The following is a 24,471-nucleotide window of genomic DNA, read 5'->3' on the forward strand; positions in this document are numbered from 1 at the left end:
CATACCGATGCCTAGTTGGTAATCTTGTATGCCTGATGAGTGTGTGATGTCGCTCATTTCCTCTACATCATCAAATGTCTGCCAATTAATGTACATGTCGGTCGTGGATGTCTAGAATTGAATGTTAAAACAGACTCTATCACTATAATCTACTCAACATGATATACACAACACAATCCACAGGGTGTTTGACTAGCCATTCACAATCCACTTCTGTGACAAAATTCACAAATATTCTAAATTGTCTCAACATTGTCTCAATATATCTCAACTGATTCGATATGCAAGAGCTTGTTCTGGGTATAGTCAGTTTTTAAATCGAGGTAAGCTACTGACAAACAAGTTGATGGTACAGGGATTTCAACAGTTTCGATTGAAGTCAGCATTTCGCAAATTCTATGGTCGTTTTAACGATCTAGTTCGTCAATACAACTTCGCATTGGGTCAAATGCTGTCTGACGTGTTTCATACCGATTGTTAAGCCGTTCTTGACACACTGACTTTCACTGAGGATAACTCCGTTTACCTGATCAGGATATAGGGCTCACGGCGGGTGTGACCGGTCAACAGGGGATGCTTACTCCTCCTAGGCACCTGATCTCTGGTGTGTCCAGGGGTCCGTGTTTGCCCAACTATCTATATGTATTGCTTGTAGGAGTTATGAGATTGATCACCGTTTGTTATCTTCACCTTGCATGTGCAGCCTAACATTCACTTTTTTTTTAAAATTTCAAATGGACAGCTGGATTGCATATGTAATTTGTTACCAACACAAAATCATGTTAATGCATTTCTAACATTACTCGATCACTACTAATTCTCAGCTTGATAAACTCAACTCTATATCATTATCATCAAATGTCACAACCAAACAACGCACACAAGGAGTTTAGATTCTGTAATTTATAGTTCTGGCTATTTCTATATATACATAAATCAAATATGTCACATATGCTACATGCCAATAAATAGTGCCTGTTATGTTTTTGTCTAACCTGGAATCGTGTCCCCTGAACATTTCCTATCCACACCTCTCTAGCAGTAGGAGGAGTGAGATCCACCACAATACCATCACTACATGTATTCAACTCTGGCAGGACCTGTGTCCATTCCTCAAATCTTATCTCTGTATACTCCGTATGGATACATATTGTGTATCTTTGACCATGCACCAATTCCCCTGGGTTGAATTTAAAATTCACAAATTCTTTCTCTGCAATAAATCATATACGTTAGATTAAATCTTCTCTGGTCCATCACCGAAGTGTCCTTGAATGCACTTAAAAAGAAGAGGCCCATGGGCCACATCGCTCACCTGAGTCACCTTGGTCCATATCAGAAGACTTTTTATATATATTTGCATGTAAAACCGTAGTCCTTATTATGGCCCCAACCTACCCCTGGAGGCCATAGTTTTTGCAAACTTGAATCTACACTATGTCAGAAAGCTTTCATGTAAATGTGAACTTCTTTGGCCCAATGGTTCACGAGACGATATTTGAAGATTTTTCCTATATATTTGTATGTAAAACTTTGATCCCCCCTTGTGGCCCCATCCTACCCCCAGGGGCCATGATTTGAACAAACTTGAATCTGCACTATATCAGAAAGCTTTCATGTAAATATCAGCTTTTCTGGCTCAGTGGTTCTTGAGAAGAAGATTTAAAAAAAAAATTCCTATATATTTGTATGTAAAACTTTGATCCCCTATTGTGGCCCCATCCTACAACAGGGGGCCATGATTTGAACAACTTAACTCTGCTCTATGTTAGGAAGCTGTTCATGTGAATATCAGCTTTTCTGGCTCAGTGGTTCTTGAGAAGAAGATTCTTAAAGAATGTCCCTATATATTTGTATGTAAAACTTTGATCCCCCTTGTAGCCCCATCCAACTCCCAGGGGCCATGATTTGAACAAACTTGAATCTGCACTATGTCAGAAAGCTTTCATGTAAATATCAGCTTTTCTGGCTTAGTGGTTCTTGAGAAGAAGATTTTTAAAGATTTTTCCTATATATTTGTATGTAAAACTTTGATCCCCTATTGTGGCCCCATCCGACCTCCGGGGGCCAGGATTTGAACAATTTAGAATCTGTACTATATCAGGAAGCTTTCATGTAAATCTCAGCTTTTCTGGCTTAGTGGTTCTTGAGAAGAAGATTTTTAAAGATTTTTCCTTTATATTTGTATGTAAAACTTTGATCCCCTATTGTGGCCCCATCCGACCTCCGGGGGCCAGGATTTGAACAATTTAGAATCTGTACTATATCAGGAAGCTTTCATGTAAATCTCAGCTTTTCTGGCTTAGTGGTTATTGAGAAGAAGATTTTTAAAGATTTTTCCTATATATTTGTATGTAAAACTTTGATCCCCTATTGTGGCCCCATCCGACCCCCGGGGGCCAGGATTTTAACAATTTAAAATATGCATTATATCAGGAAGCTCTCATACAAATCTCAGCTTTTCTGGCACAGTGGTTCTTGAGAAGAAGATTTTTAAAGATTTTTCCTATATATTTGTATGTAAAACTTTGATCCCCTATCGTGGCCCCATCCGACCCCTGGGGGCCATGATTTTAACAATTTAGAATTTGCACTATATCAGGAAGCTTACATATAAATCTCAGCTTTTCTGGCTCAGTGGTTCTTGAGAAGAAGATTTTTAAAGATTTTTCCTATATATTTATATATAAAACTTTGATCCCCTATTGTGGCCTCATCCGACCCCTGGGGGCCATGATTTTTAGCAATTTAGAATTTGCACTATATCAGGAAGCTTTCATATAAATCTCAGCTTTTCTGGCTCAGTGGTTCTTGAGAAGAAGATTTTTAAAGATATTTCTTATATATTTGTATGTAAAACTTTGATCCCCTATTGTGGCCCCATCCGACCCCCGGGGGCCAGGATTTTAACAATTTAAAATATGCATTATATCAGGAAGCTCTCATACAAATCTCAGCTTTTCTGGCTAAGTGGTTCTTGAGAAGAAGATTTTTAAAGATTTTTCCTATATATTTGTATGTAAAACTTTGATCCCCTATTGTGGCCCCATCCGACCCCTGGGGGCCATGATTTTACCAATTTAAAATTTGCACTATATCAGTAAGCTTTCATATAAATCTCAGCTTTTCTGGCTCAGTGGTTCTTGAGAAGAAGATTTTTAAAGATTTTTCCTATATATTTGTATTTAAAACTTTGATCCCCTATTGTGGCCCCATCTGACCCCCGGGGGCCAGGATTTTACCAATTTAGAATTTGCACTATATCAGGAAGCTTTCATATAAATCTCAGCTTTTCTAGCTAAGTGGTTCTTGAGAAGAAGATTTTTAAAGATTTTTCCTATATATTTATATATAAAACTTTGATCCCCTATTATGGCCCCATCCGACCCCTGGGGGCCATGATTTTAACAATTTAGAATTTGCACTACATCAGGAAGCTTTCATATAAATCTCAGCTTTTCTGGCTCAGTGGTTCTTGAGAAGAAGATTTTTAAAAATGTTTCCTATATATTTGTATGTAAAACTTTGATCCCCTATTGTGGCCCCATCCGACCCCCGGGGGTCATGGTTTTAACAATTTAGAATCTGCACTACCTAGTAAAGCTTATCTATAAATTTCATCTTTTCTAACCCAGTGGTTCTTAAGAAGATTTTTTAATGACTCTACCCTATTTTTACCTTTTCTTGATTATCTCCCCTTGGAAGGTGGCCTGGCCCTCTATTTTAACAATTTAGAATACCCTTTACCTAAGGATGCTTTGTGCCAAGTTCATTAAAGGACATAAATTGATTTTAATTGTTCTAGGCTTATCAAATACAAATCTCTTTCTTTTTATCTCTCTTTCTCTCTCTCATAGATAATGAACGATTTCAACTCTCTCTATTGATGATGGATTTGATTCAGATGTATTACTACTGTGTTCAATATACACTTACTTTCTACTCTGGTACATTTGATAGCCTCGGTGTGATTACAAGGATCCGGCAGAGACAGTGTACTAATCTGCTTATAATATGTGGTGGCGTCCATAGATTTGGCATTCAGAACTGCCACCACATAGGCATTGTATCGGAGCTGTGGCCACACTGCAGAGAGGTAATTCATGTTTGGAGTGTAGTCTTTATCGGGAGTTGGCCAGCGGGCATTTTTTTCAAGGAACACTGGTAATCCATATCCATCTAATACAAAAATATAGTATAATTTAGTGTACGGGAACCATTTCCATTGATTTCATAGATTTTCAAATTTCATCACAAACAAGTAAATACCTCTATCTGTTTCCGGTTTTCCCACGGCATCCAATACGTGTTTGGGTTTAATCAATATAGGATCAAATGCTTCACAGTTTTTAACGTCCACTGACACAGCGGACATCAGCTTGGCCTTGTTGTATCCACGGACCGCAAATCTACGGCACTTAGAGAAGTCAAACTCACCCATCAGCTCAACTTCAAATTGCATCTGTATCCAGAATTATCATTATTACAGTCATGTCTCAAATGTATTAATTTTTCTAAATGTGTCCTTATGTTTGTACATGTACTAAATATATAAGGTGAAGATAACGAACAGTGATCAATCCCATAACTCCTATAAGCAATATAAGTTAGAGAGTTGGGCAAACACGGATCCCTTGACACATCAAAGGTACAGTTAATTGCTCTTAACTACAACTTATTCAGATTGGGATACGGATAACTCCGTTTACCTGATCAAGACATAGGGCTCACACCGGGTATGACCGGTCGACAGGAGATGCTTACTCCACCTAGGCACCTGATCCCACCTCTGGTATATCCAGGGGTCCGTGTTTGCCCAGCTATCTACTTTGCATTGCTTATAGGAGTTATTAGATTGATCACTGTTCATTATATTCACATTTTATCGGGGGTAGAAAAATATATTCCTTGAAATCAGGCTTTAAAACGTCATATATTCTAAAGTGGTAATTGATAACAATAAATAACCATTTAGTTGGTTAAACTACGTTATATTATTGAGTAAAAATGGTTAATGTTCATTTTTCATTGTTTAACCTAATATGCATTTGAACGAAGAGTGAAGATTTTCATCTTGTTTTGGTATGTAAGAAAAGTTCCCCCACGTGAAACAACAAAAGTTTTGGTATTTAATAATACACGTAAAGAAGAATTTGTTTCATGGGGGATGTTTTAAAAATATTCTCCGTTTTCCACTGATTTCAATTGTAAATAACGTGATTTTCACCCAAAATATAGACTTATCTCTTTTCGCTTTGTCAAATAATTAAACTTTTATGAAAATTCATATAAATATAAATCTCAACATAAAAAAAATCATTTAAAATTGAGAACTTTTACAAATTAATCAGAAGTTCTTCGGTGAAACAATACTATCGTTCGCAGTTCTTTGTGTATCTTGAAGAACTGTCAAGTGACAGATATATTAGGGAGAGGGCTGAAATAAGCTATGCCTGCTGCCCATTCCCATTCACTTATTAGTCAATAAAATATTGTTTAAATTGAATTTTAAAATAACTGACAGATCACAAATACTTCTGAAAATCACATCTATTAGCCTACCCCCTTTCCTGACTGGGTCAGAGTGATCCCTTTAACTTCAGTCCAGATGGTCTGCGTCCGCCCTGTGTGTGAGTTGTCAGTAATGGCCCATTCATACTTATCAATAACACCATACTTGTCAACTTCATCCTCTGTATCTGGGTCATAAAATCTATCCATATTGACAATCATCTAGAAAGAAGTACAAAAGATCATGAATACATATTCATTGATTGAAACTGGAAGAAGTATTACAAGAAATTTTCACTTGATAACTCCATATTGACAATATATTTTTTCCCATTGAACCGTCCTTATGGAGTGTTGATCAAAATTCTCATAATATACTGATTGAATTTTTTACCCAAATATATAACACAAACCTTTTCCTTTAGCCCTGCACTTTGTGTGGTATTTTGGTGTTCCACAGTTATCTTCCCCTTAGCAGGAGGATTGGCCAATATCATCACACCATCGCTGAACAGAGGTTCGTAACATGTCGTTATGGCACAAAGTTTGACAGCCATTCTGTAAGTCCTCCCAGGCTTTAAGTCCAAATTTGTCACAGTGGCTTCATGATGCTTGCGAATATGTTCATATTCCCTGAAAGTGCTCCAAATAGCTAAAAAGAAAAAAAGTGGGACCGATTTACATATACAAATCTTTAAAGAACTAGGTTCATGTATATCGATTTTGACTCAAAGCAAAACTTTCATCCTTGAAGTTCAATGGTTGGACTTAGGGCATCTGTCATTTTCAATACGAATAAATTCATTTGACAGACAATATCTATATCATCATTGGTCAAAAATATTGAAACATTTTATGTAGCATCAATACTTTGTAAATGACGTAAATTATGACATCAAACCTATAATACAAATGTCAGTAGAAGCATGATTTGATACTGAGATGCAGGTAGTCGATTTGAAATTTCCTGCAGAATTTTCGGTTCTCTACCCGCAATGAGATAATTTTCAGGACATATTTATGACTATTTGTAAAATATTTTCATTGTCCGTCCTTATTTTCGGCAAATGAAAATCGGAGGATACAATGCAAACAACTCCGAGTACAACATCAATACTTCCAGACAGACAAGGATACACCATGTTAACAGTATTACCATGCTTGCTTTACTGTATGAAGAAAATAATTCACTGTCAGATACATTGAAAAAGTATCTTTATAAAAAGTTTATATAATTTTACTAAGGCCTATCATCATCATTGAAATGCTGAACTTTGAAAACATTATAGAGCTCACTTCCAACAGGTGACATTTCTTCTACAGCAAAATGGGCATCTGGTGTATAAAGTGTCATGCTTCCCGGAATCTCCCAGTAAGCCTTCAGAGAGTTAGTGGACGCCTGATAGTCAATGTCTTCTTCACATCTCTTTCGATTGTCCTACAGAAAACACAGACAAGAATGAGGACAATTCAATTATATATATATATATATATATATATATATATATATATATATATATATATCCAAAATTGAAATAGAGTCTCAGTAATCGGATACTAATATTTAAAAAATATGAAAAGAAAACACAGAAATCCTCCGTAAAGCTTTAGCGCTTTCATTACATCTTCAGAAGCTTTACAAAAATGTATATATATATATATATATATATATATATATATATATATATATATATATACATGTATTCCCAATGATCAAAACACAGAAAGCATGCATATATTCTTACCTCGAAATGATGTTTGAATAAAGTTCCATTATCAACTGAAAAGCATAATGTGACTATATAAATTATATGTAGACTATTTTTATATCAATATTTCATATACTTCACATTCATACATGTATTTTTATACATCAAAGTAGCTACAGAGCAATGAAATGAATTAAAAACAAAACTGTTGTTATTAATAACCTGTCATGTTACACGGGTCTCCGTCATTGATGACAATTCCCGGTAAAGAAGTAGCTTCCTGAACCACCGTAACCCCATCAGAGGTCACAGTCACACTGCCTGCCAAGGTCACAGCCGTCACTGTCACGTAATAAGTCTGTAATCAAATCACACAATTAAGTCTAGAACAAGTATGTACATGTTGCACTTGTTTGAAGGTATATTAAATGATATCGGTATATTGAATGTTCAGAACTACAATATCGGTGTATTGAATGTTCAGAACTACAATATCGGTGTATTGAATGTTTAGAACTACAATATCGGTGTATTGAATGTTCAGAACTACATGTACAATATCAGTATTAGAAAGTGTCACATGTCAACCATAACACACAAAAGTAAAAAAAAAAAAAAAACCTTTCACAATGCCATTGGTTAATTTCATTTCTTTTATCATCTTTGCTCAAGGTTGCATTCAAGCATTCTTGGAATCAAACAACAGCAATATAGTTCAATATTCTACTATTGTGCAAAAGAGATATAGCCCTGCCATAAGTAAAATTACATGGCAAGTTTGAAATAAGACAAAAATACATTGATTTTAGTCATGCAATTTCTATCACATACCGTGAAAGTCCGTAGACTGAGTCCAGTTGCGGAATAAGAATCGACTGCTCCTACATCAATAGAAGATACCACATCTACACCACCAGGGGTGGTACCTGCCTGGAACTTGTAAGTTACATTCAGATGTGGGTGAGAGAACCCTTCCCAATGGGCTGTCAGACTGTTTCTTATAGTGGTGAAATCTACATCTTCTATATCCTGTCAATATTTCAAATGACATTGAAGCATAATTTGTTATCTTATGTACCAAAACATAACACATTCATAGATAGATTATACTCACAGCAAATGGTGTTTGACTCAAACTCTGAAAAATGATTGAAATTCAGAAAAACGTTAAAGTTTAAAAACAAATCAAAAACATAACAATGAAGATTTGTTTAAACCTTTAGTAAATATCTACATAAATTTACAATAAATATTAAAAGTGTATTTCAAAAAGGTAACAACAACATGCACTAAACTCTCGTCATTATGGCAGGAAAATAGAAGATACATATATGATTATAAAAACGTAACTTACAGATGCATAAATGTCGAACACAACACCCTCAGCAGCCAGTTGTACATCGTGGGTATAAGGGTCTGATACAGCATACGTCGTTAGACCAGCGGAGTTGTCTGCTTTGATTGTTACGTAGTAAGTTTGGTGGCCGTGTAGTCGCCACACCGTGTTTGAGATATGAATGGCTGTGCAGGTTGGTGGATTGCCCACTACACAAGTTCCACCACTTTGTAGTGGGATGTAGGGCTGTACATCTGTGTATCTTGGTGAGCGCCCTATTAATTATAAAAGCATTTATTTAGCATGGTTGCGACTTCAAGTAACAGTACTAATGAAGGCTTTTTGGTTCTGTAGGACTCTGTTCATTAGACTGTAGATATTTCCCACCACAAAACAAGTTTCAAAACACAGCTCCACTGGGATATAAAGATATGGTAACATATGAATATTGTCTTTACAAAACATATACAAGATACCTATAGCAAACTGCAGGTCTAGCTTGTATGGTTCTTGTCCATCAGTAAAAGCATCAGCTGCCCATGTTGCAATGAGAAATCCATTTGTATGAGTGACACTGATTGGTCCTGTAAACTGTGGGGGTGTGGTATCCATGAAGCATGGACCAATGGACTATATCAATGATAAAAATTAAGTATATTTTACCTTAACAATAAAATATCTTGTCGGCACACACAAATGCTGTATACCCAACCAATTTTCAATGACAATTATGACATGATTCTAATATATGTTCAGATGATCAAGGTATCAACAGTTAGATTGGTCTGACAACTGTGATAATACACATTGTGCATCAATGCATAACTTCCCATTGAAAGTCCAGAGGAGTATACAAAGATCCGCAGATATGCAAGGAAGGGGCTTTGTCTTATGTTGCCATACTTCTGTCTTGATACTAACTGGCATATAATCAAAGGTATAGGAAGAAAAATGCAGGAATCCGTTTGATGTTGGTACCCACCTGTATCGCCTCCACATTCGCTTTGCTGATGGTCTTGATGATAAGATAAAACTCCGCTCCATCTGGTATATCGGTGTGGAAAACATGGAGATGTGGATGTTGTTTCGTGCTTCTGAACGCCATGATTTCAGGGGCGGGGCTTCCCTTTGTCGAGGAGAATCCAACTTCATAGTCGTATACACTACCAGGATTATCAACTGGTAACCAGCTCAGAAACAACTAAAACAAATAAAGATACAACATGTAGCCCAGGTATGTATCCTGCCATATTTTGAAAATGAAAAATAATAAACGAAGATGATTTATTATCATACATGAATTGATTATACAGAAGCTGTTGTAGAAGAATATAATAAGTTTGAGACATATCTCACCATTGATGACTTAGACAACATAGGACTAAGATTTGCAGGGGCCCCTGTTGAATTAGCACAAAATACACTGCCATTTACTGTCACAAAGGTTCCATTGTCATCATGCTCAGCTGGGAGAAGGTCAAGGTCAGACAAAATTGTAGCTTTCGATCTGAAAAAAATAGTTGATTGGATATTGTTTAACGTCCCGCTCGAGAATATTTCACCTATATGGAGACGTCACCAAGACCGGTGAAGGGCTTCAAATTTAGGCCTATGCTCGGCGCTTACGGCCTTTGAAGAGGGAGGGATCTTTATCGTGTCACACCTGCTGTGACACGGGGCCTCGGTTTATACGGTATCATCCAAAGGACCGCTCACTTTAGTCGCCTCTTACGACAAGCGAGGGGTACTGAGGACCTATTCTAACCCGGGTATCTACGGAATTGTGAAAAAATATTGATGTAAATAGCTATTGAAATGCACCATACTACAGAAACTTACTATATCAGGTTACCAAAGCCTCACAATATTCACTTGTTGTGTGTCTATCCTTTATATATTATTGTCTGTATGTTTTAACATTATGTGTGTCTAACATTTTAGATGAGCGCCTTACGTGCAGTCAGATGTGGGATCTGTTATCAGTCGGCGAAATCTGTTACTGGTAACGATCCAGAAGTTGGTCTTTGTGCTGTCTGTCACCAAGCCCCCGGTGATTGAAGCTCCCTCTATATTCACTTCCTGTACAGAGGGCTTTGTTGTAGTAACTGTCACTCCATCAGAACACACTGGCTCTGAGGGCTCTAAGGCACGGTTATACGCTACTACACAAATGTAATATTGTCCCTCTGTGGTGACTGTGTGGGTAGCATGCAGAGAATACGTCTCAAAAATATTCCCCTGAAAATAAAATGCATATTATCATTATGTCCATAATATGATGAATATATTATAAGAAAATACCAGAACTGACAGTCTATTTCACTTCAAAATGTAGCAGGTGAATTATTTGCAAGTCATTGGCATACGATATCATGATATGAGTCCCAGGGTATATAGGAAAATTGTTATATCAAAATAACACCACTGCATACACATCCCTCCTTGACAAAAAGTAGTTAGATGTAAAACTTATACGGTACCAATTTTGATGCACCAGATCCACATTTCAACAAATAATGTCTCTTCAGTGTTGCTCAAGCCGAAATATTGGAAATCCGAAATAAACAATAAACAAAAAATAAGAACTAAAAAAAAAAAACATTAAAAAAAACAACAACAGAGTGCCAAAGACTGGAGTACAATTCGTCTAAAGATCAGAGCTATGAATGAGGGAGATCATCCTTAATTTTGAAATAAATTTCTAAATTTTATCAGAACAATTAAATATATACCAGTATTTTCAAGCTAGTAACGAAGCAATTAGCAACTGGGCTGTCGAGACCCTCGGAGACTAACAGTCCACCAGCAGAGGCCTAATTCTCAAATTGTTGTACATTAGTTAAATATCCCACTTATATTTCGTAACATTTTATAGGTCTTCATAAAAGATGTTGAAAACTAGTTTAATGTCCAACAGAGTGGCGTAGCTATCAGTGATTACAAGACATCCGGATGTACAAATCATTTTTCAGTAATATTATGGTCATTAATTTTTGAGAGATAAAAGGGTGGAATTTCACATTCGAATAATCCTGAACTTCAGCCGTCTTATGTTAAGTATTGACTTATCGTTCTTAGTTCCTATGAAAGATGAATATAACAAACAGTAATTAATCCCATTAAACCTATAAGCAAAATAAAATAGAGAGTTGGGCAAACTCGGACCCCTGGATATGCCAGAGGTGTGATCGGGTGCTTAGGAGAAGTAGGCATCCCATGTCAACCTGTCACACCCACCGTGAGCCCTATATCTTGATCAGGTAAACGGAGTTATCCTTAGTCAAAATTAGTGTGCAACGGCCTAACAATTAGTATGGGAAAAGTCAGACAGCATTTGACCCAATCAAAGGTTATATTGACAAACTAAATTGTTATAGAATTTGCAAAATGTTGACTGTTGAAACACATGCATCATCAGCTTGTTTGTCAGTAACCTGCCTCGATTTAAAACTTATCATACTCAGAACAAGCCCTTGCGCATCGAATCAGTTGAGAGATATAAACACCATATGCAGGTGATAATGGAATATTGCTACATAAATATGTATCTCAAGTAATCATGACCGGAAACAAGAAAAAATCAGTGACTTTTGCTGTGTATTGCAGCAATCCCTTCGATATCAAACACCATCAAAGCAAACTAGACCCGATTTTCTACAGAGAATATATTTTGTTTTTCTATCGTGGACATGATTTAATGGCTAAATGCGTAGTATATGTTTAATAAACTAAATACAGGTTTAAAAGACATGCGTGTTAGAGTAAAAATTGTTTCTTTCAAATCAGCAGAACAAAGGCGCTTATCACCTGCTTTCCAACTAGGGTTTTTTGGCCCCTCTACCTCTAATTAGCGTATATATCAAATTACTCAAGTTATATCACAACACATATATTACTTACAATTTCATTAGTCTTCATATAGAATGCTGTAAACTAGTCAAATCCCCCATTTCATTTTTCTTATAATTTCATTAGTCACCAAAGAAAAGGATATAAACTAATCAAATGTCCCACTGCTATTTCTATAACTAATGATTTCATTGGTCTCTGTCGAAAATCTTTAAATCAGTATAATGCTTGATGTATATGATGTATTCCATACATTGCCACTGGCTTCCAGTGTAAACGCTGAAGCGGCAATAGGCTTTGTGGCGTATCCATACTGATAAAAAAGCACCCCACTCTCCCTGTCAAAGAATCCCTCCCAGTGGGCGTTCAGTGTTTTACTCTGCTGGTAGTCCACCTCATCCACTCCTGGAACCCCGTCCTCTACCACGCCGGTGTGGGGAGGGGATGTGTCTATTGTTATCTACAAGAAGAACAGCTGCTTTATAATCAGGAGAAACGAATAGTTCGAAGCACTATCACACAATATCAAACAATACTTTACCCCCAAAACAATCTCCCTTGGTCATCTATCGAGAATTCCCGAACACTTACAGTTTTTATTCTCATATTATCCATGGAATAGTAAAGATAAAGAGCATCATTATATATATATATATATATACATTATATAATATATATATATATATATATATATGTGTGTGTGTGTGTGTGTGTGTGTGTGTGTGTGTGTGTGTGTGTGTGTGTGTGTGTGTGTGTATATATATATATATATATATATATATATATATTATTTTTCTAGATTGCAATGGAAATGTAAAATACCTAAAATGATTGATTGGTGCTTTTTCAACTACCTTCATTTTCTACAAAGCTAAATAAAAGTCGTAAATGTGATTCCAAACAAGTGTAGCCATAAAGGGAAATAACTCTCACGGGGAAAAAACTGAATGGAGGATATATGAAATATAACATATTATATCATTAATATAGTAAAACAAACTAATACACTCCTAACTGTTATAAGTTACACACCAATTAACCTCTTACCTCATGTACGAATCTGCAATTTAACCTTTTTGAAATTGCTTTGAAATTGATGATGGACATAACATCATTTAAGTCATATAAAACAACCTTTGAATCAAGCTAGGGTAACGTCTTGATGTTCCAAATATATGTTCCACACAACATCAAATCACTCTGGGATTAAGCTGCCACAAAGTGTGATGAAAACATATACATATGTGACTGGTCGACAGGGGACGCTTACTCCTCCTAGGCACATGATTCCACCTATGGTACCTGTACAGCCAGGGGTCCGTGTTTGCCCAACTCTTTATTTTGTATTGCTTGTAGGAGTTATGAGATTGATCACTGTTCGTAATCTGCACATGTAAAACTTATACGGTACCAATTTTGATGCACCAGATGGGCATTTCGACAAATAATGTCTCTTCAGGGATGCTCAAGCCGAAATTTTGGAAATTCGAAATAACAAAAAACTAGTAAGAGATAAAAGGAAAACTAGAGTGCCAAAAACTGGAGCCAAATTCGTCCAAGGATCAGAGCTATGCATGAGGGAGATGTAATCCTTAATTTTGAAATTAATTTCTAAATTTTATCCCAGCAATTAAATATACATCCGTATTTTCATGCTAGTAACGAAGTACCTAGCTACTGGGCTGTACATTTCATACATACATCAGTCCTTTTGTTATCACTCTTTTCAACAACATGTCTTATGATGCCTTCATGACAACAAGATATAATTGTTGTTTTGTAACTTCAGGCATCAATAAACAGTTATTATTATTATAACGTCTATGTATACTTTTAAAATAGACACTGTCGTAATAGTTCCGTGCTCTATTGGGTTATCCCACTAGGTAAAGCCAGTATCTAAAACTAACAGTATTCATTTTACGTCTTTTATCGTTTCGATAAATATCATTTCTTTGAAATTCAAGACACAGTTATAAATAATATAAATAAGTTGTGAACATTTTAATTGAAAGGGAGATTGCGCCCTCATGAAAATATTTTGCTGAAAATTTGCTGAAAGATATCTGAAACAAATCTGAAACATTGCTTACTGAAATTTTTCTTGCTGAATCAATGCTGAACATGTTTCAGTACATATTGCTGAGTTCCATCTGAAACATTCAAATTGCTGAAACTGTCTGAAACTCTGCAATATTGCGACAACTTATCATTCTGAGAAAAGACAAATTCCTTGGAGATAAATTATTTAAACTATAATCATAATATATGACATGACAATGAAATCAACCCATAATGGACATTATATAATACAAAACAAATTAACTATGCCCATGTTTGTGTCTGTGTATACACTTTAACACTTCATCAAAAATATATTAGTCTTGATCATGGTCATCACAGGCATCTATACTGTAGCAATTCTGTTGAAACAGTTTTTGGTACTTTTTGGAGTTGATCATTATTTAAGTCCATTTACTAAACAAGATATAGTTCCAATCATGGTCATCACAGGCAGATCTATTAGATTAATCTTCAACTATTCTGTTGCAACAGATTTTGGCACTCTACAGTGGGTTAATTCACAGATTTTCTGTTGTTGAACATGTTGAATGGAAGTTTCCTTAAAAAATAAAACTCAGCACAAGCCACTCCCTCCAGAATGTTCAGTTCCGACTCCTTCCTCTTCCCAATTTATAAAGAGTCAGCCTGCTTATTATCTACTAAGAAGTTCTCCTAAGAATGACTTACTGAAAAAATACAATAACAATATATGAATATATTAATTAGAGGCTCCATAACAATACAATCACACAGTCCTACATTTCAAGCAAATTCTTGAGTATCTATTGCTGTATTACTCATGCTGTATATTTGATTTATAATCGTAATTCAGTTCTAATGACGTAATATTTCAATGTATGAATTCAAGAGCATTTTGTGTCATAGATATACTTAAACTGCTTTACCATAGTATATTTTTGCAATTGGAATCAAATACAAAACTGCATTAAGCATTTTCTGAATTTTTCAACCTACGAGACGTTGTGAAAGTATGGAAGAATGGCACTAGCAAGAGATTGTGAAATTGTGTTGAGAAAATTCGGGTCGTCGTAACTTTGTCGTTTTACAATTACAACGTGTGTAATCCCTACTTGTTATAACTGTGGGCAGTGAAATTCATTTGTGCATTTAGCTTGAAATCTTTACACACTGTTACATAAGAAAACATGGGTGTCCTAGGCCTAACAAAAATCGTAAGTGTAAAATAATAAATTTAAAAAAATCGGCGACTTTCATTAGTCAGTCACCTCTACTTCAAAATTGAAACCAAGTGCCATTTATTTATATGACTGTCATTTTCAATCATAATTTAAGCCTATACTATTTTGGTTTTGAAACTTACATGTTAAGTAAGGCAGAATCTTCTCACTGCACTGCCCCTCCGGCCTCCATCTTCTGTGTTTTCATCCGATGTTGACGGAAGTTGTCAATCAATTACAAAGTATTAAAAAAATCGATAAAAAAAATTTATAGGAGAAATATTGGAATATATCCTTTATTTTAAGAGCTATAATACTTTTGACAATATTTTTTTTTAAATATTTGTAAACTGGTTCCCCGCTGATTGATGCTACCTACATACGAAATAGGCGAGGTCGATAAGGGTACCAGTTTAATATTCATCGCAGACGGAAGTATTGCACGCGGGAAAAAATTCGTTTGATCAACAGCCATGTCTTGAAATCATAACGCCATCGTTGTATGAGTGGGTGAAGATAAATTTAATGCGATTCCACTCTCCTGTATAAAGGATCCAAGAAAAGATTTTAGTAAATACCTTGCGGGAGAATGCATAAGCATGAAAACCTCCAGATCTTGGTTTTCCTGGCCTGAATCTTCGACGCCATTTTGTTAGCAGTTCGAGGTATGAATTTTTGTGTTAATGTTAACCTAATAGTCCTATTAAGTGTCTGTACTATGTAAAAATCAGAACTTTCGATCACATAAATTTGAATCATTCCATGTTGAATTAATTAAGATCATGAATTTATATGAACTTCGATCATTATTTATAAGATTAAACACATTGTTAAGTTTACAATGTACATGTATGCTAGTATAATTTCAGATGGATTCAAGCAAATTAAGAAGTGGATTATCCTAAAAATTCGTTGGATACAGACAAGGCCCATAGATCTATATGACAATCAGAATGATTACCTCATAGTGGACTATAAGGCCTACAACAGCTAGCTATTTCTAATCAGAGAGGTGGGAAGACCCGGTAGGATGTAATACCAAGTAAACAGTAAATGGAAATTTAAATTATAAAAAAGGTAGTGCCTGAAAAAGACAATTTAAGACTTTGATATTTTGAATGAAAAATAAAAATTGAAATATATTTGTCTCGATTATTTTTTAAAGTATATTGCAGGATGAAAAGCTAGCATATCCTTGCTGAGTAAGTGCTGTAACATTGCTGAATAGGTGGGGTATTATTGCTGAAACGGCACTGAATAATTGCTGAAACGGCACTGAATATTTGCTGAAACAGTACTTAATATTTGCTGAAACAGCACTGAATAATTGCTGAAACAGTGCTGAATAATTGCTGAAACAGTACTGAATATTTGCTGAAACAGTACTTAATATTTGCTGAAACAGTGCTGAATAATTTCTGAAACAGTGCTGAATAATTGCTGAAACGGCACTGAATAATTGCTGAATATTTCTGAAACCTTGCTTACTAACAGTTTGAAAACTGTATGAAACATTGCTGAAATTTTGGCTGAAACATCACTCGCAATTGGCTGAAACACCAAGTCTGAAACATGCCTGGAATGTTCCAATTACAGGCATGTTTCAGACTTTTGTTTCAGACTTGATTCAGATAGACAATTCTGGAATGTTTCAGGAAAATTTCAGAAATGTTTCAGGAAAATTTCAGACTAAAATTTTCATGAGGGTGTCCCCTTCAAGTTTGTGTACAAATGCTGAGACGTGCGGATATTTTTTAACATCTGGAAATTTCAAAATGATTTTTCCCCTTGACGTTTTCTAACTCGCATTGTGCTAGGTTAATGATGCGTCAGCGAACTTTCTGTAAATTATGAGTGTCTAATATTTCTTTGTTAGAAAAATTGAGAATAAAGAACCGTGAAATCTCATACATCTCATAAAGAATAAAAGAATTATAATAGTATGTCAAATTCGGACTCCTGGACACACAATAGATGATATCAGGAGGAGTAATCACCCCCTGTTGACCAGTAACATCCGTCGTAAGCCTTATGTCTTGATCAGGTAAACAGAATAATGAATGGTAAACTTATCCTAACTAGTTACCTTAATCTTGTCTAATGACCTAGGGATAAGATCATGACAAAGTCTTTCCATGTTCATTGAAACAACTGCATTACAATAATGCATGTTAAATACACATTTAATTTACAATACCAAAACGGCGAAGATAAGGACCAGTGATCAATCTCATAAACATGGACCTCTGGACATTCTAGATATATCACCGGGTACCTACGAGGAGTAAACATCCTCCGTCAACATCGGTGTGTAAAGAACGGTCTAACAATTTCTATGAATGACGTTAGACAGATTTTGACCCAATGACAGGCTGTATTGGTTTATTAGATTGTTATAAGTTATGACACCATATACTTCGCAGAATACTGACTTTAAATGAAACTGCTGAAACCCTATACCATTACTTGTCTTTGTCAGTAGCCTGCAACGATTTAAAATCTGGCCATACGCAGAACAAACTCTTGTCTATTGAATCAGTTGAGAGACTAAGTTTTACCTTTTTAGACAAAATTGTAGTCAGTTTGGCTTTATTAACTGCTGTCACCTCCAAATAATAATCAGAATCATGCAGTCCTTTGTCCTTTCCAACCTTTAACCCTCCATCCGCCTTTATGGCAGGTATCACTTGGAAATGCTTGTGATAGGCTCCCCAGAAAGGAGTCTCATAGCAGTTAGCTCCCCTGGCATAACTTCCGTATCTTGATTCACACTCTGCTGTGTCCTTAAAAAAACAATGAAATTTAGCTATCAAAGATTGCTAAAAACCATAGTCGCTCAGGTCCATTGGTAAAAATACATTTAAAAATTTAGTAATCGAATCGATTGTCAAATCGTTTTAAAAATGTCAAAATTCTTTGATTTTGACGAAGTAAAGTACCAATCTTTTCAGAACTTTTTAAAATTGTCAGAATCAATTAGAAATCAACAATGTTTACATTAGCCATTCCTTGGGCCGGGATGTCCTCGTGCCCATGCAGGATGTCGGTTCCTGTGAAGTTATCAAACAATCTCCAGGCGATGCTGTCCAGACCGCTGTGAAAGTCGTATGCAATCCACTCCACCCTAAAAGAAACCGTATTTCTGATTGAATTGATTGATAAATGTTTTTCGCCACACTCAACAATTGTTGAGTTATATGGTGGCGCCCAGTTTTTATCTGTTGAGTAAAAATATATACTTTAAGAGAGGGATCATAGCAAAAACGACTAGTATATATATGAGGAGCATATCATAAAAATTGGCACTGTTAAAGTTCATGGAATGATTTGGGATATTCAAATATGTCCAAAGTAAGAGGTAGTCTTCTTCCATAAATGTACAATCACTTCCAACAGTCTGAATAATTCTTTTAGAGCAAATACTGTTGGACTTACATTTTTTTTTTTACACAAAATAGGTACCCTCATACGTGACTGTCAAACTAGTGCTTGCCGCTGGTAGAATGACACAAAGTAAACTACTTATGCTTTAGTAATACATAAACAGGTTAAGCTCAGAGGTGGGTTGCAGAAAAAAACCCACTAGTTCTATTTACATCAATTAGAAAGCAGACAAGCCAGAAATTGACACCATTGTCTACTATTTTGGGAATATATGTAATTAAATAAATATCCCCACTTCCTTCTGGTTTGTAGGCGAGTCTAAACATTCGTTGTCTACCTGATTCATATCATTTCAGTTTCAAATGAAATATTTCATTTTTGGAATACTCTCCAAGAATGCCATCCGGTGACGGTCCTTCGAATGAGATCGCAAAAACGTGAGGTCCCGTGTTGGACAAGGTGTGGCACGATAAAGGTCCCTCCCTGCTCGAAGGCCGTAAGGGATGATCATAGACCTGAATTTTGCAGCCTTTCACCGGCAATGGTGACGTCTCCATATGAGTGAAAAGTTCTCGTTATATATAATCAATCCAATAGCAGAGACCTTTAGTTACACGAAATGTGTTACGTACAAGTACACGTTCTATCCATGGGCAAAATTACTTTAGTTATGCGTAATACCGGAAGTGCTTGTAGCAGACGTCAAAGCAATAGGGATGGTGTAGCTACACGACATGTCTGCATAGAACATATATTTTGATAACGTCATACGTACAGTTTCAAAAACTTGTATCTAACAGTCTCTTATGCTGAAAAAGTCTTTCATTTGTAAAAAGCTTACGTCATTTTTGTGAAATCTTCAATTCTGTGAACACTGACATTCAGTCGATCTCCTCTTGTCAACCAAAGATCTTCAATTTGAGGGGGTGTGGCATCTCTGTACACGGTGACAGACTCATCCAAATATTTGCCCAACACGTCAATGGCACGAACTGTAACCTCCAGTTTGTTGCCATCTGTCCATGGTAGATTGAGCTGGTCTCCTTGCTTTGAGATTGCGGACACTGAGGTGAAGTCCTGGTTATCGACAATGCTAGTTGCATCGGTGACTTTATACCACACTTTGTAATCTACACATGCTGTTGATGAAATAGATCAAATTGGACTGTACATTGTATCAGTTATAAAAGTTTTGAACGTCCGACATTAAAAATATTTTAATAGTCCAAATGCCTTATATTTAAAGATAATTACAACATTCATGTATTCCGAACATTTCAAACCTAATATTTCTGATTTCATATTTTAGAATATCTTTCAAGTAAACGGGTAGTCTCAAGACCAGAAAACCTCTATATGAAAAGAAATCAAGAACAGAAAAGATGTTGTAGTGAACAAACTCTATTCTGTAAAAAGCACTGGTGGTTTATAAACACTGACAACAGCTGGTTCACGTCCACTGACATCAGCTTGCTTGGATAACAACTTGAAATCAATGTTCTTTTCGCAAATTGGGATAATAATATGGTAGGTTGATCATGTTAATCAATTATTTATGTCTCATATATTTGAAGCCCCAACCTTTCAAGTGATACGAGGAAAGTATGACATCATGAAAATGAATTTAATTATTTTTTGTTTAGAGAAATGGACCCAAGATGGCAAGCATAGTAAATGTGCGTTTTCCTACAGAATAGCTTGCGCAAACAGTAATTGTGCATGTTCATGCATACATCACAAGTACATATACAAATGTACATGTCAGTACTCATATTGTCAATTTCTCATTCATATATACCTTAATCATTTGTTTAAAACTTGGACTGAAAATAAAATAACTTGCAAAGCCAAAGAAGACTATTGCATAAAACGTTTGAATCAAAGATCTAATAGAGGATAATTATTTTAACAATTTAATTTACACAATGGTATTTCTTAAAAAATATATATGGGCATTGTTGACAATGCCAAACCATTCCTGTTAATATTATTGTGACGTCATAAAGCACTCATCTAACTGACGTCATTCCAAAGACGTTGTCTTTTGCATTAAATTATAAGGAATTATTTTAATTTTGGGGCACGTTATATGAGTATAACCAGGTTTGAGTTAGTTTTCTTTTTTTATAATCCGATTCGATTCGCGGATTATAAAGTGTAATCTGACCCAAACCAGGTTATACTCTTATAATATGCCCTAGAATTAAAGTTATTCCTTAAATATATCACAAAGTTGTGAAAATAACCTACCATGTACATTAGGAATCTTAGCCACTTGTCGATCTCCGTAATGATCATCATATTTTGACTCAATGCCATAAGCTGAATCCACTTTGTTTAGCCACCGATTGGTTTCATGACGATAATTACGGAATCTGTCTTTCCACAGTACATCCACATATCTGGTATCCTTGGTGACCCATACATAATTGGTTTCTTGGGAAGCTGTTATGACCCGTGTGACCTTTGTTGGGTTGGCGGTGACTTCAGATTTGTTATCATAAAGTAAGACTTTTCTGCCGGTCTTGTGGTTCCCTGCTTTGTCATAAGCTGAGAAATGAATTGCGTACATTCCTGGTATTGGTAATTCAAAAGACTCCTGCAATAAATACCAAATGTACATCAAAATGAGCGGCTGTATGAAGAAAATGGGATCTTGTCCTCTATATATTTTTCCTATAGAGCTACAGTTCGGCAGCTACACAATTTGACATGCATTGATATTGCATCATCATTTATCTTATTTATTAGAACGCCAGATTGACTTTCAGTGTCTTAGCTGACATTCTATCCAGTGAAATACTGCTTACGTGTATTACAGCTCATGTAATTAAACTAATTCATCTTAGCACTGAATATGATACGTTCTGTCCTTACCCCAGCTGCCGTAAGATTTAAATCCTCCGGACTTTTGATGAGTTTCCCTTGCTGCTCTCCCAACAGGTTGCCGTCGTGTCCCAATTCATGTACCTCGTACTGGTATTTCTCCAATCCCGACAGTGCATCTGCCCAACCTCCCCACACCATGTTTATTGTTGGCTGCCAAAGCAAGAGTTTTGATTTTTCTCTTATAAAATACACATTATAAAACCAGCATTATGGTACAGATTTAGACTCGGAGTCAGTTTTAAGAAAACGTCTGCGAATTCAGAATCTTTTTTCACTTCTTGCTGAAATTGATCTAATTACAAAACTGTAAATTCTTTAATTCACAACCGATCACTCGCGAATCAATGTTCCTGCGATTTGATAGCCAAGAGTCGTTTCGCGATATTAAGTGTTCGCATAAAATAAGAAATTTACAGTAATTCGCACAAAACACAAATCTACTTTTGTATAATCACATTTCCATTGCTTTTGCCTTCGACATATTTATCGATTGTAATGATTGTCATTTCGTCATCAATGCAATGCAAGTGTAAACAATGTGTCAGTGTTGATCTAGATAAATATATTACGTCTTTCTTAAGGATTTGGAGTTCCGACAGATGAGAAAGTAGAATGTAAAATTTAAAAAAATTAATTTCATTTTCGAAAATGCGTCAGGGTGTAAAATGCAACGATTTAGTTCGTCATACTGGCATATAGTGTCACAACTCATGTCATCATTCATTTTTTTAATTGAAGTTCTTTCTTAGTTGAACAGCTATTGTTGAAATTTACGTAATTCATTTCGCTAGCAATTTCGCGGTAGCTCATAGATAAAGCGTTTGCTTCGTGACTGGGAGGTCGCGTCACACCTAAGATGTAAACATATGTTGCTTCTTCGCCAAACATTCGAGATTTAGACGTGAGAGTTACTGGTGTTTTGAATATGACCTTAACAACGGAGGGGACCTCCGTTGCGATAGGCGTTAACACGATTGATAACCCTCACTGTTATTACTCCGAGTGCTAAACATAGGTCTAAATTTGTCGTAATTCACCTACAGCCGGTGACGTCTCAATATGAGAAAACAATTATCTAGGGGACGTAAAATAAATAAATAAACAATTTCAAATAAATATTTGATCAAATTATGATAATTTAATTTTCAAGCAAGGATATAAAGTACAGTAGTTATGAAAAACTCCATGAAAATCATCCGAAAAATTCTTTAAACAAAATTATTGTGCTCACATTTTCTGTCAAATCTGGCACACTAAGAAATGGCGGATCATCTAAACCAGAAACCAGGTTATGGTATGGTTTCTCTAAGTCCCAGTGGTACTCAAATTCACGTCCTGTGGTCTTTCCCACTAGGGAATGATACTCTATTTTATTGTTGTTCTCTCTGTTTTTCAATTTTACATATCCACCAGTCGTGGCTTGAAGATAGAAGAACACTCTGAAACAAAATGTTAGGGAATGGAGCTTTCTTGAATCCACTTTCAATCCAAATCAAATCTAATAAGATCTGCTATGAAACGAAATGTTATAGGTTGTTGTTATTCATTTAAAAGAAAGTTGTGATTACCAAAATAGCACTTTAAACAGTTAAAAAAATTCCTGATCTATAAGGTAAGCTATGTTTGAGACAAAACACAAGAAAATGAAGGAAATAATATTTTATGCTACTTCATTGTACAATGAAAAAGGTGAAGATAACAGACAGTGATGAATCTCATAACTCCTACAAGGAATACAAAATTAAGAGTCGGACAAACATGGACCACTGGATATACCAGGTCGTTAATATATATATATATATATATATATATAGATAGATAGATAGATAGATAATAGTTACTTTTCGAAATGATCGGTAAAAGTATAGGTAAAAAATAAAAATGAAACACGAAGACGTTTAGTAAAGCTTTAGCGCTTTCATTTCAAATCTTCAAAAGCTGTACATACTGATCGTCATGTTTAAAGCCTGCCAGTGAGCTCCTGAGGTTATCGAAAGTTTTCTTGCAGGAGAAAGCTGTTACTTTAGGGGCTCTCTCTGAAACACCCTCACAGTTATGGATAAGTTCTGCAACTTTAGTTCCTCCTGCAAAATATTGCTCTCTTAATAATCTGACAATATAAATTTTTATACATGTGGAGATGTGATTCCTTGAAATTTACATCTCATTATACACAGGGTTTGATGTATTTTATATAAAGGGACCCAAGGGCCTTATTTGTCAGTCGAATATCACACAAAGTAGAACAACCATGAAGTCACTGTCACTACACCTCTAAAGCATTCCGTTTTGTTTAATACCAACTGTCCATCGTTCTGTGCAAATCATTAGGTCTATGCAAGATCAAGCCACGCCCATAGAAACGCCTAGACCGTCCAAGTTTCGTCCCTGGAAACTTACAAACCGTGCAAAACGTACAAGTCATTCCACATTGGGATCTAGAATAGGTGGAGCAGGAGGTTGGGTCCCACATGAATTTCAATTTATCTCTTGAGAATATTACAATCAATGATCATTTCTAGCAATATAG

General features: G+C 35.7%; 1 protein-coding gene and 2 long non-coding RNA genes across 3 annotated transcripts in view; 1 reads left to right on the forward strand and 2 right to left on the reverse strand.

Annotated features, from left to right (window-relative positions):
- The window catches only part of LOC125645682 (uncharacterized), an 87,823-nt gene that overhangs the window by 21,042 nt on the left and 42,310 nt on the right, over positions 1-24,471 (reverse strand). The window contains exons 8-31 of the mRNA XM_056141852.1: positions 23,890-24,025; positions 23,173-23,380; positions 21,930-22,091; positions 21,303-21,651; positions 19,894-20,191; positions 18,666-18,792; positions 18,227-18,451; positions 12,659-12,865; positions 10,511-10,794; positions 9,913-10,063; positions 9,539-9,757; positions 9,033-9,186; positions 8,575-8,831; positions 8,335-8,358; positions 8,052-8,249; positions 7,443-7,578; positions 7,257-7,291; positions 6,808-6,949; positions 5,925-6,163; positions 5,563-5,733; positions 4,270-4,462; positions 3,937-4,179; positions 996-1,213; positions 6-111 (exon numbers count right to left, since the gene is read on the reverse strand). Coding sequence (XP_055997827.1) covers positions 6-111; positions 996-1,213; positions 3,937-4,179; positions 4,270-4,462; positions 5,563-5,733; positions 5,925-6,163; positions 6,808-6,949; positions 7,257-7,291; positions 7,443-7,578; positions 8,052-8,249; positions 8,335-8,358; positions 8,575-8,831; positions 9,033-9,186; positions 9,539-9,757; positions 9,913-10,063; positions 10,511-10,794; positions 12,659-12,865; positions 18,227-18,451; positions 18,666-18,792; positions 19,894-20,191; positions 21,303-21,651; positions 21,930-22,091; positions 23,173-23,380; positions 23,890-24,025 — 4,482 coding nt within the window. The remainder of the gene's footprint in view (positions 1-5; positions 112-995; positions 1,214-3,936; positions 4,180-4,269; positions 4,463-5,562; positions 5,734-5,924; positions 6,164-6,807; positions 6,950-7,256; positions 7,292-7,442; positions 7,579-8,051; positions 8,250-8,334; positions 8,359-8,574; positions 8,832-9,032; positions 9,187-9,538; positions 9,758-9,912; positions 10,064-10,510; positions 10,795-12,658; positions 12,866-18,226; positions 18,452-18,665; positions 18,793-19,893; positions 20,192-21,302; positions 21,652-21,929; positions 22,092-23,172; positions 23,381-23,889; positions 24,026-24,471) is intronic.
- On the reverse strand, positions 14,639-15,932 carry LOC130047405 (uncharacterized). The gene is made up of 2 exons (XR_008796302.1): positions 15,812-15,932; positions 14,639-15,155 (listed from the first exon to the last, which is right to left on the reverse strand). It is a non-coding gene; the product is annotated as an uncharacterized LOC130047405 (long non-coding RNA).
- On the forward strand, positions 16,226-16,810 carry LOC130047406 (uncharacterized). Its single transcript, XR_008796303.1, has 2 exons — positions 16,226-16,333; positions 16,538-16,810. It is a non-coding gene; the product is annotated as an uncharacterized LOC130047406 (long non-coding RNA).

This window comes from Ostrea edulis, chromosome 6, assembly GCF_947568905.1.
Source record: "Ostrea edulis chromosome 6, xbOstEdul1.1, whole genome shotgun sequence".
Taxonomy (NCBI): Eukaryota; Metazoa; Mollusca; class Bivalvia; order Ostreida; family Ostreidae; genus Ostrea; species Ostrea edulis.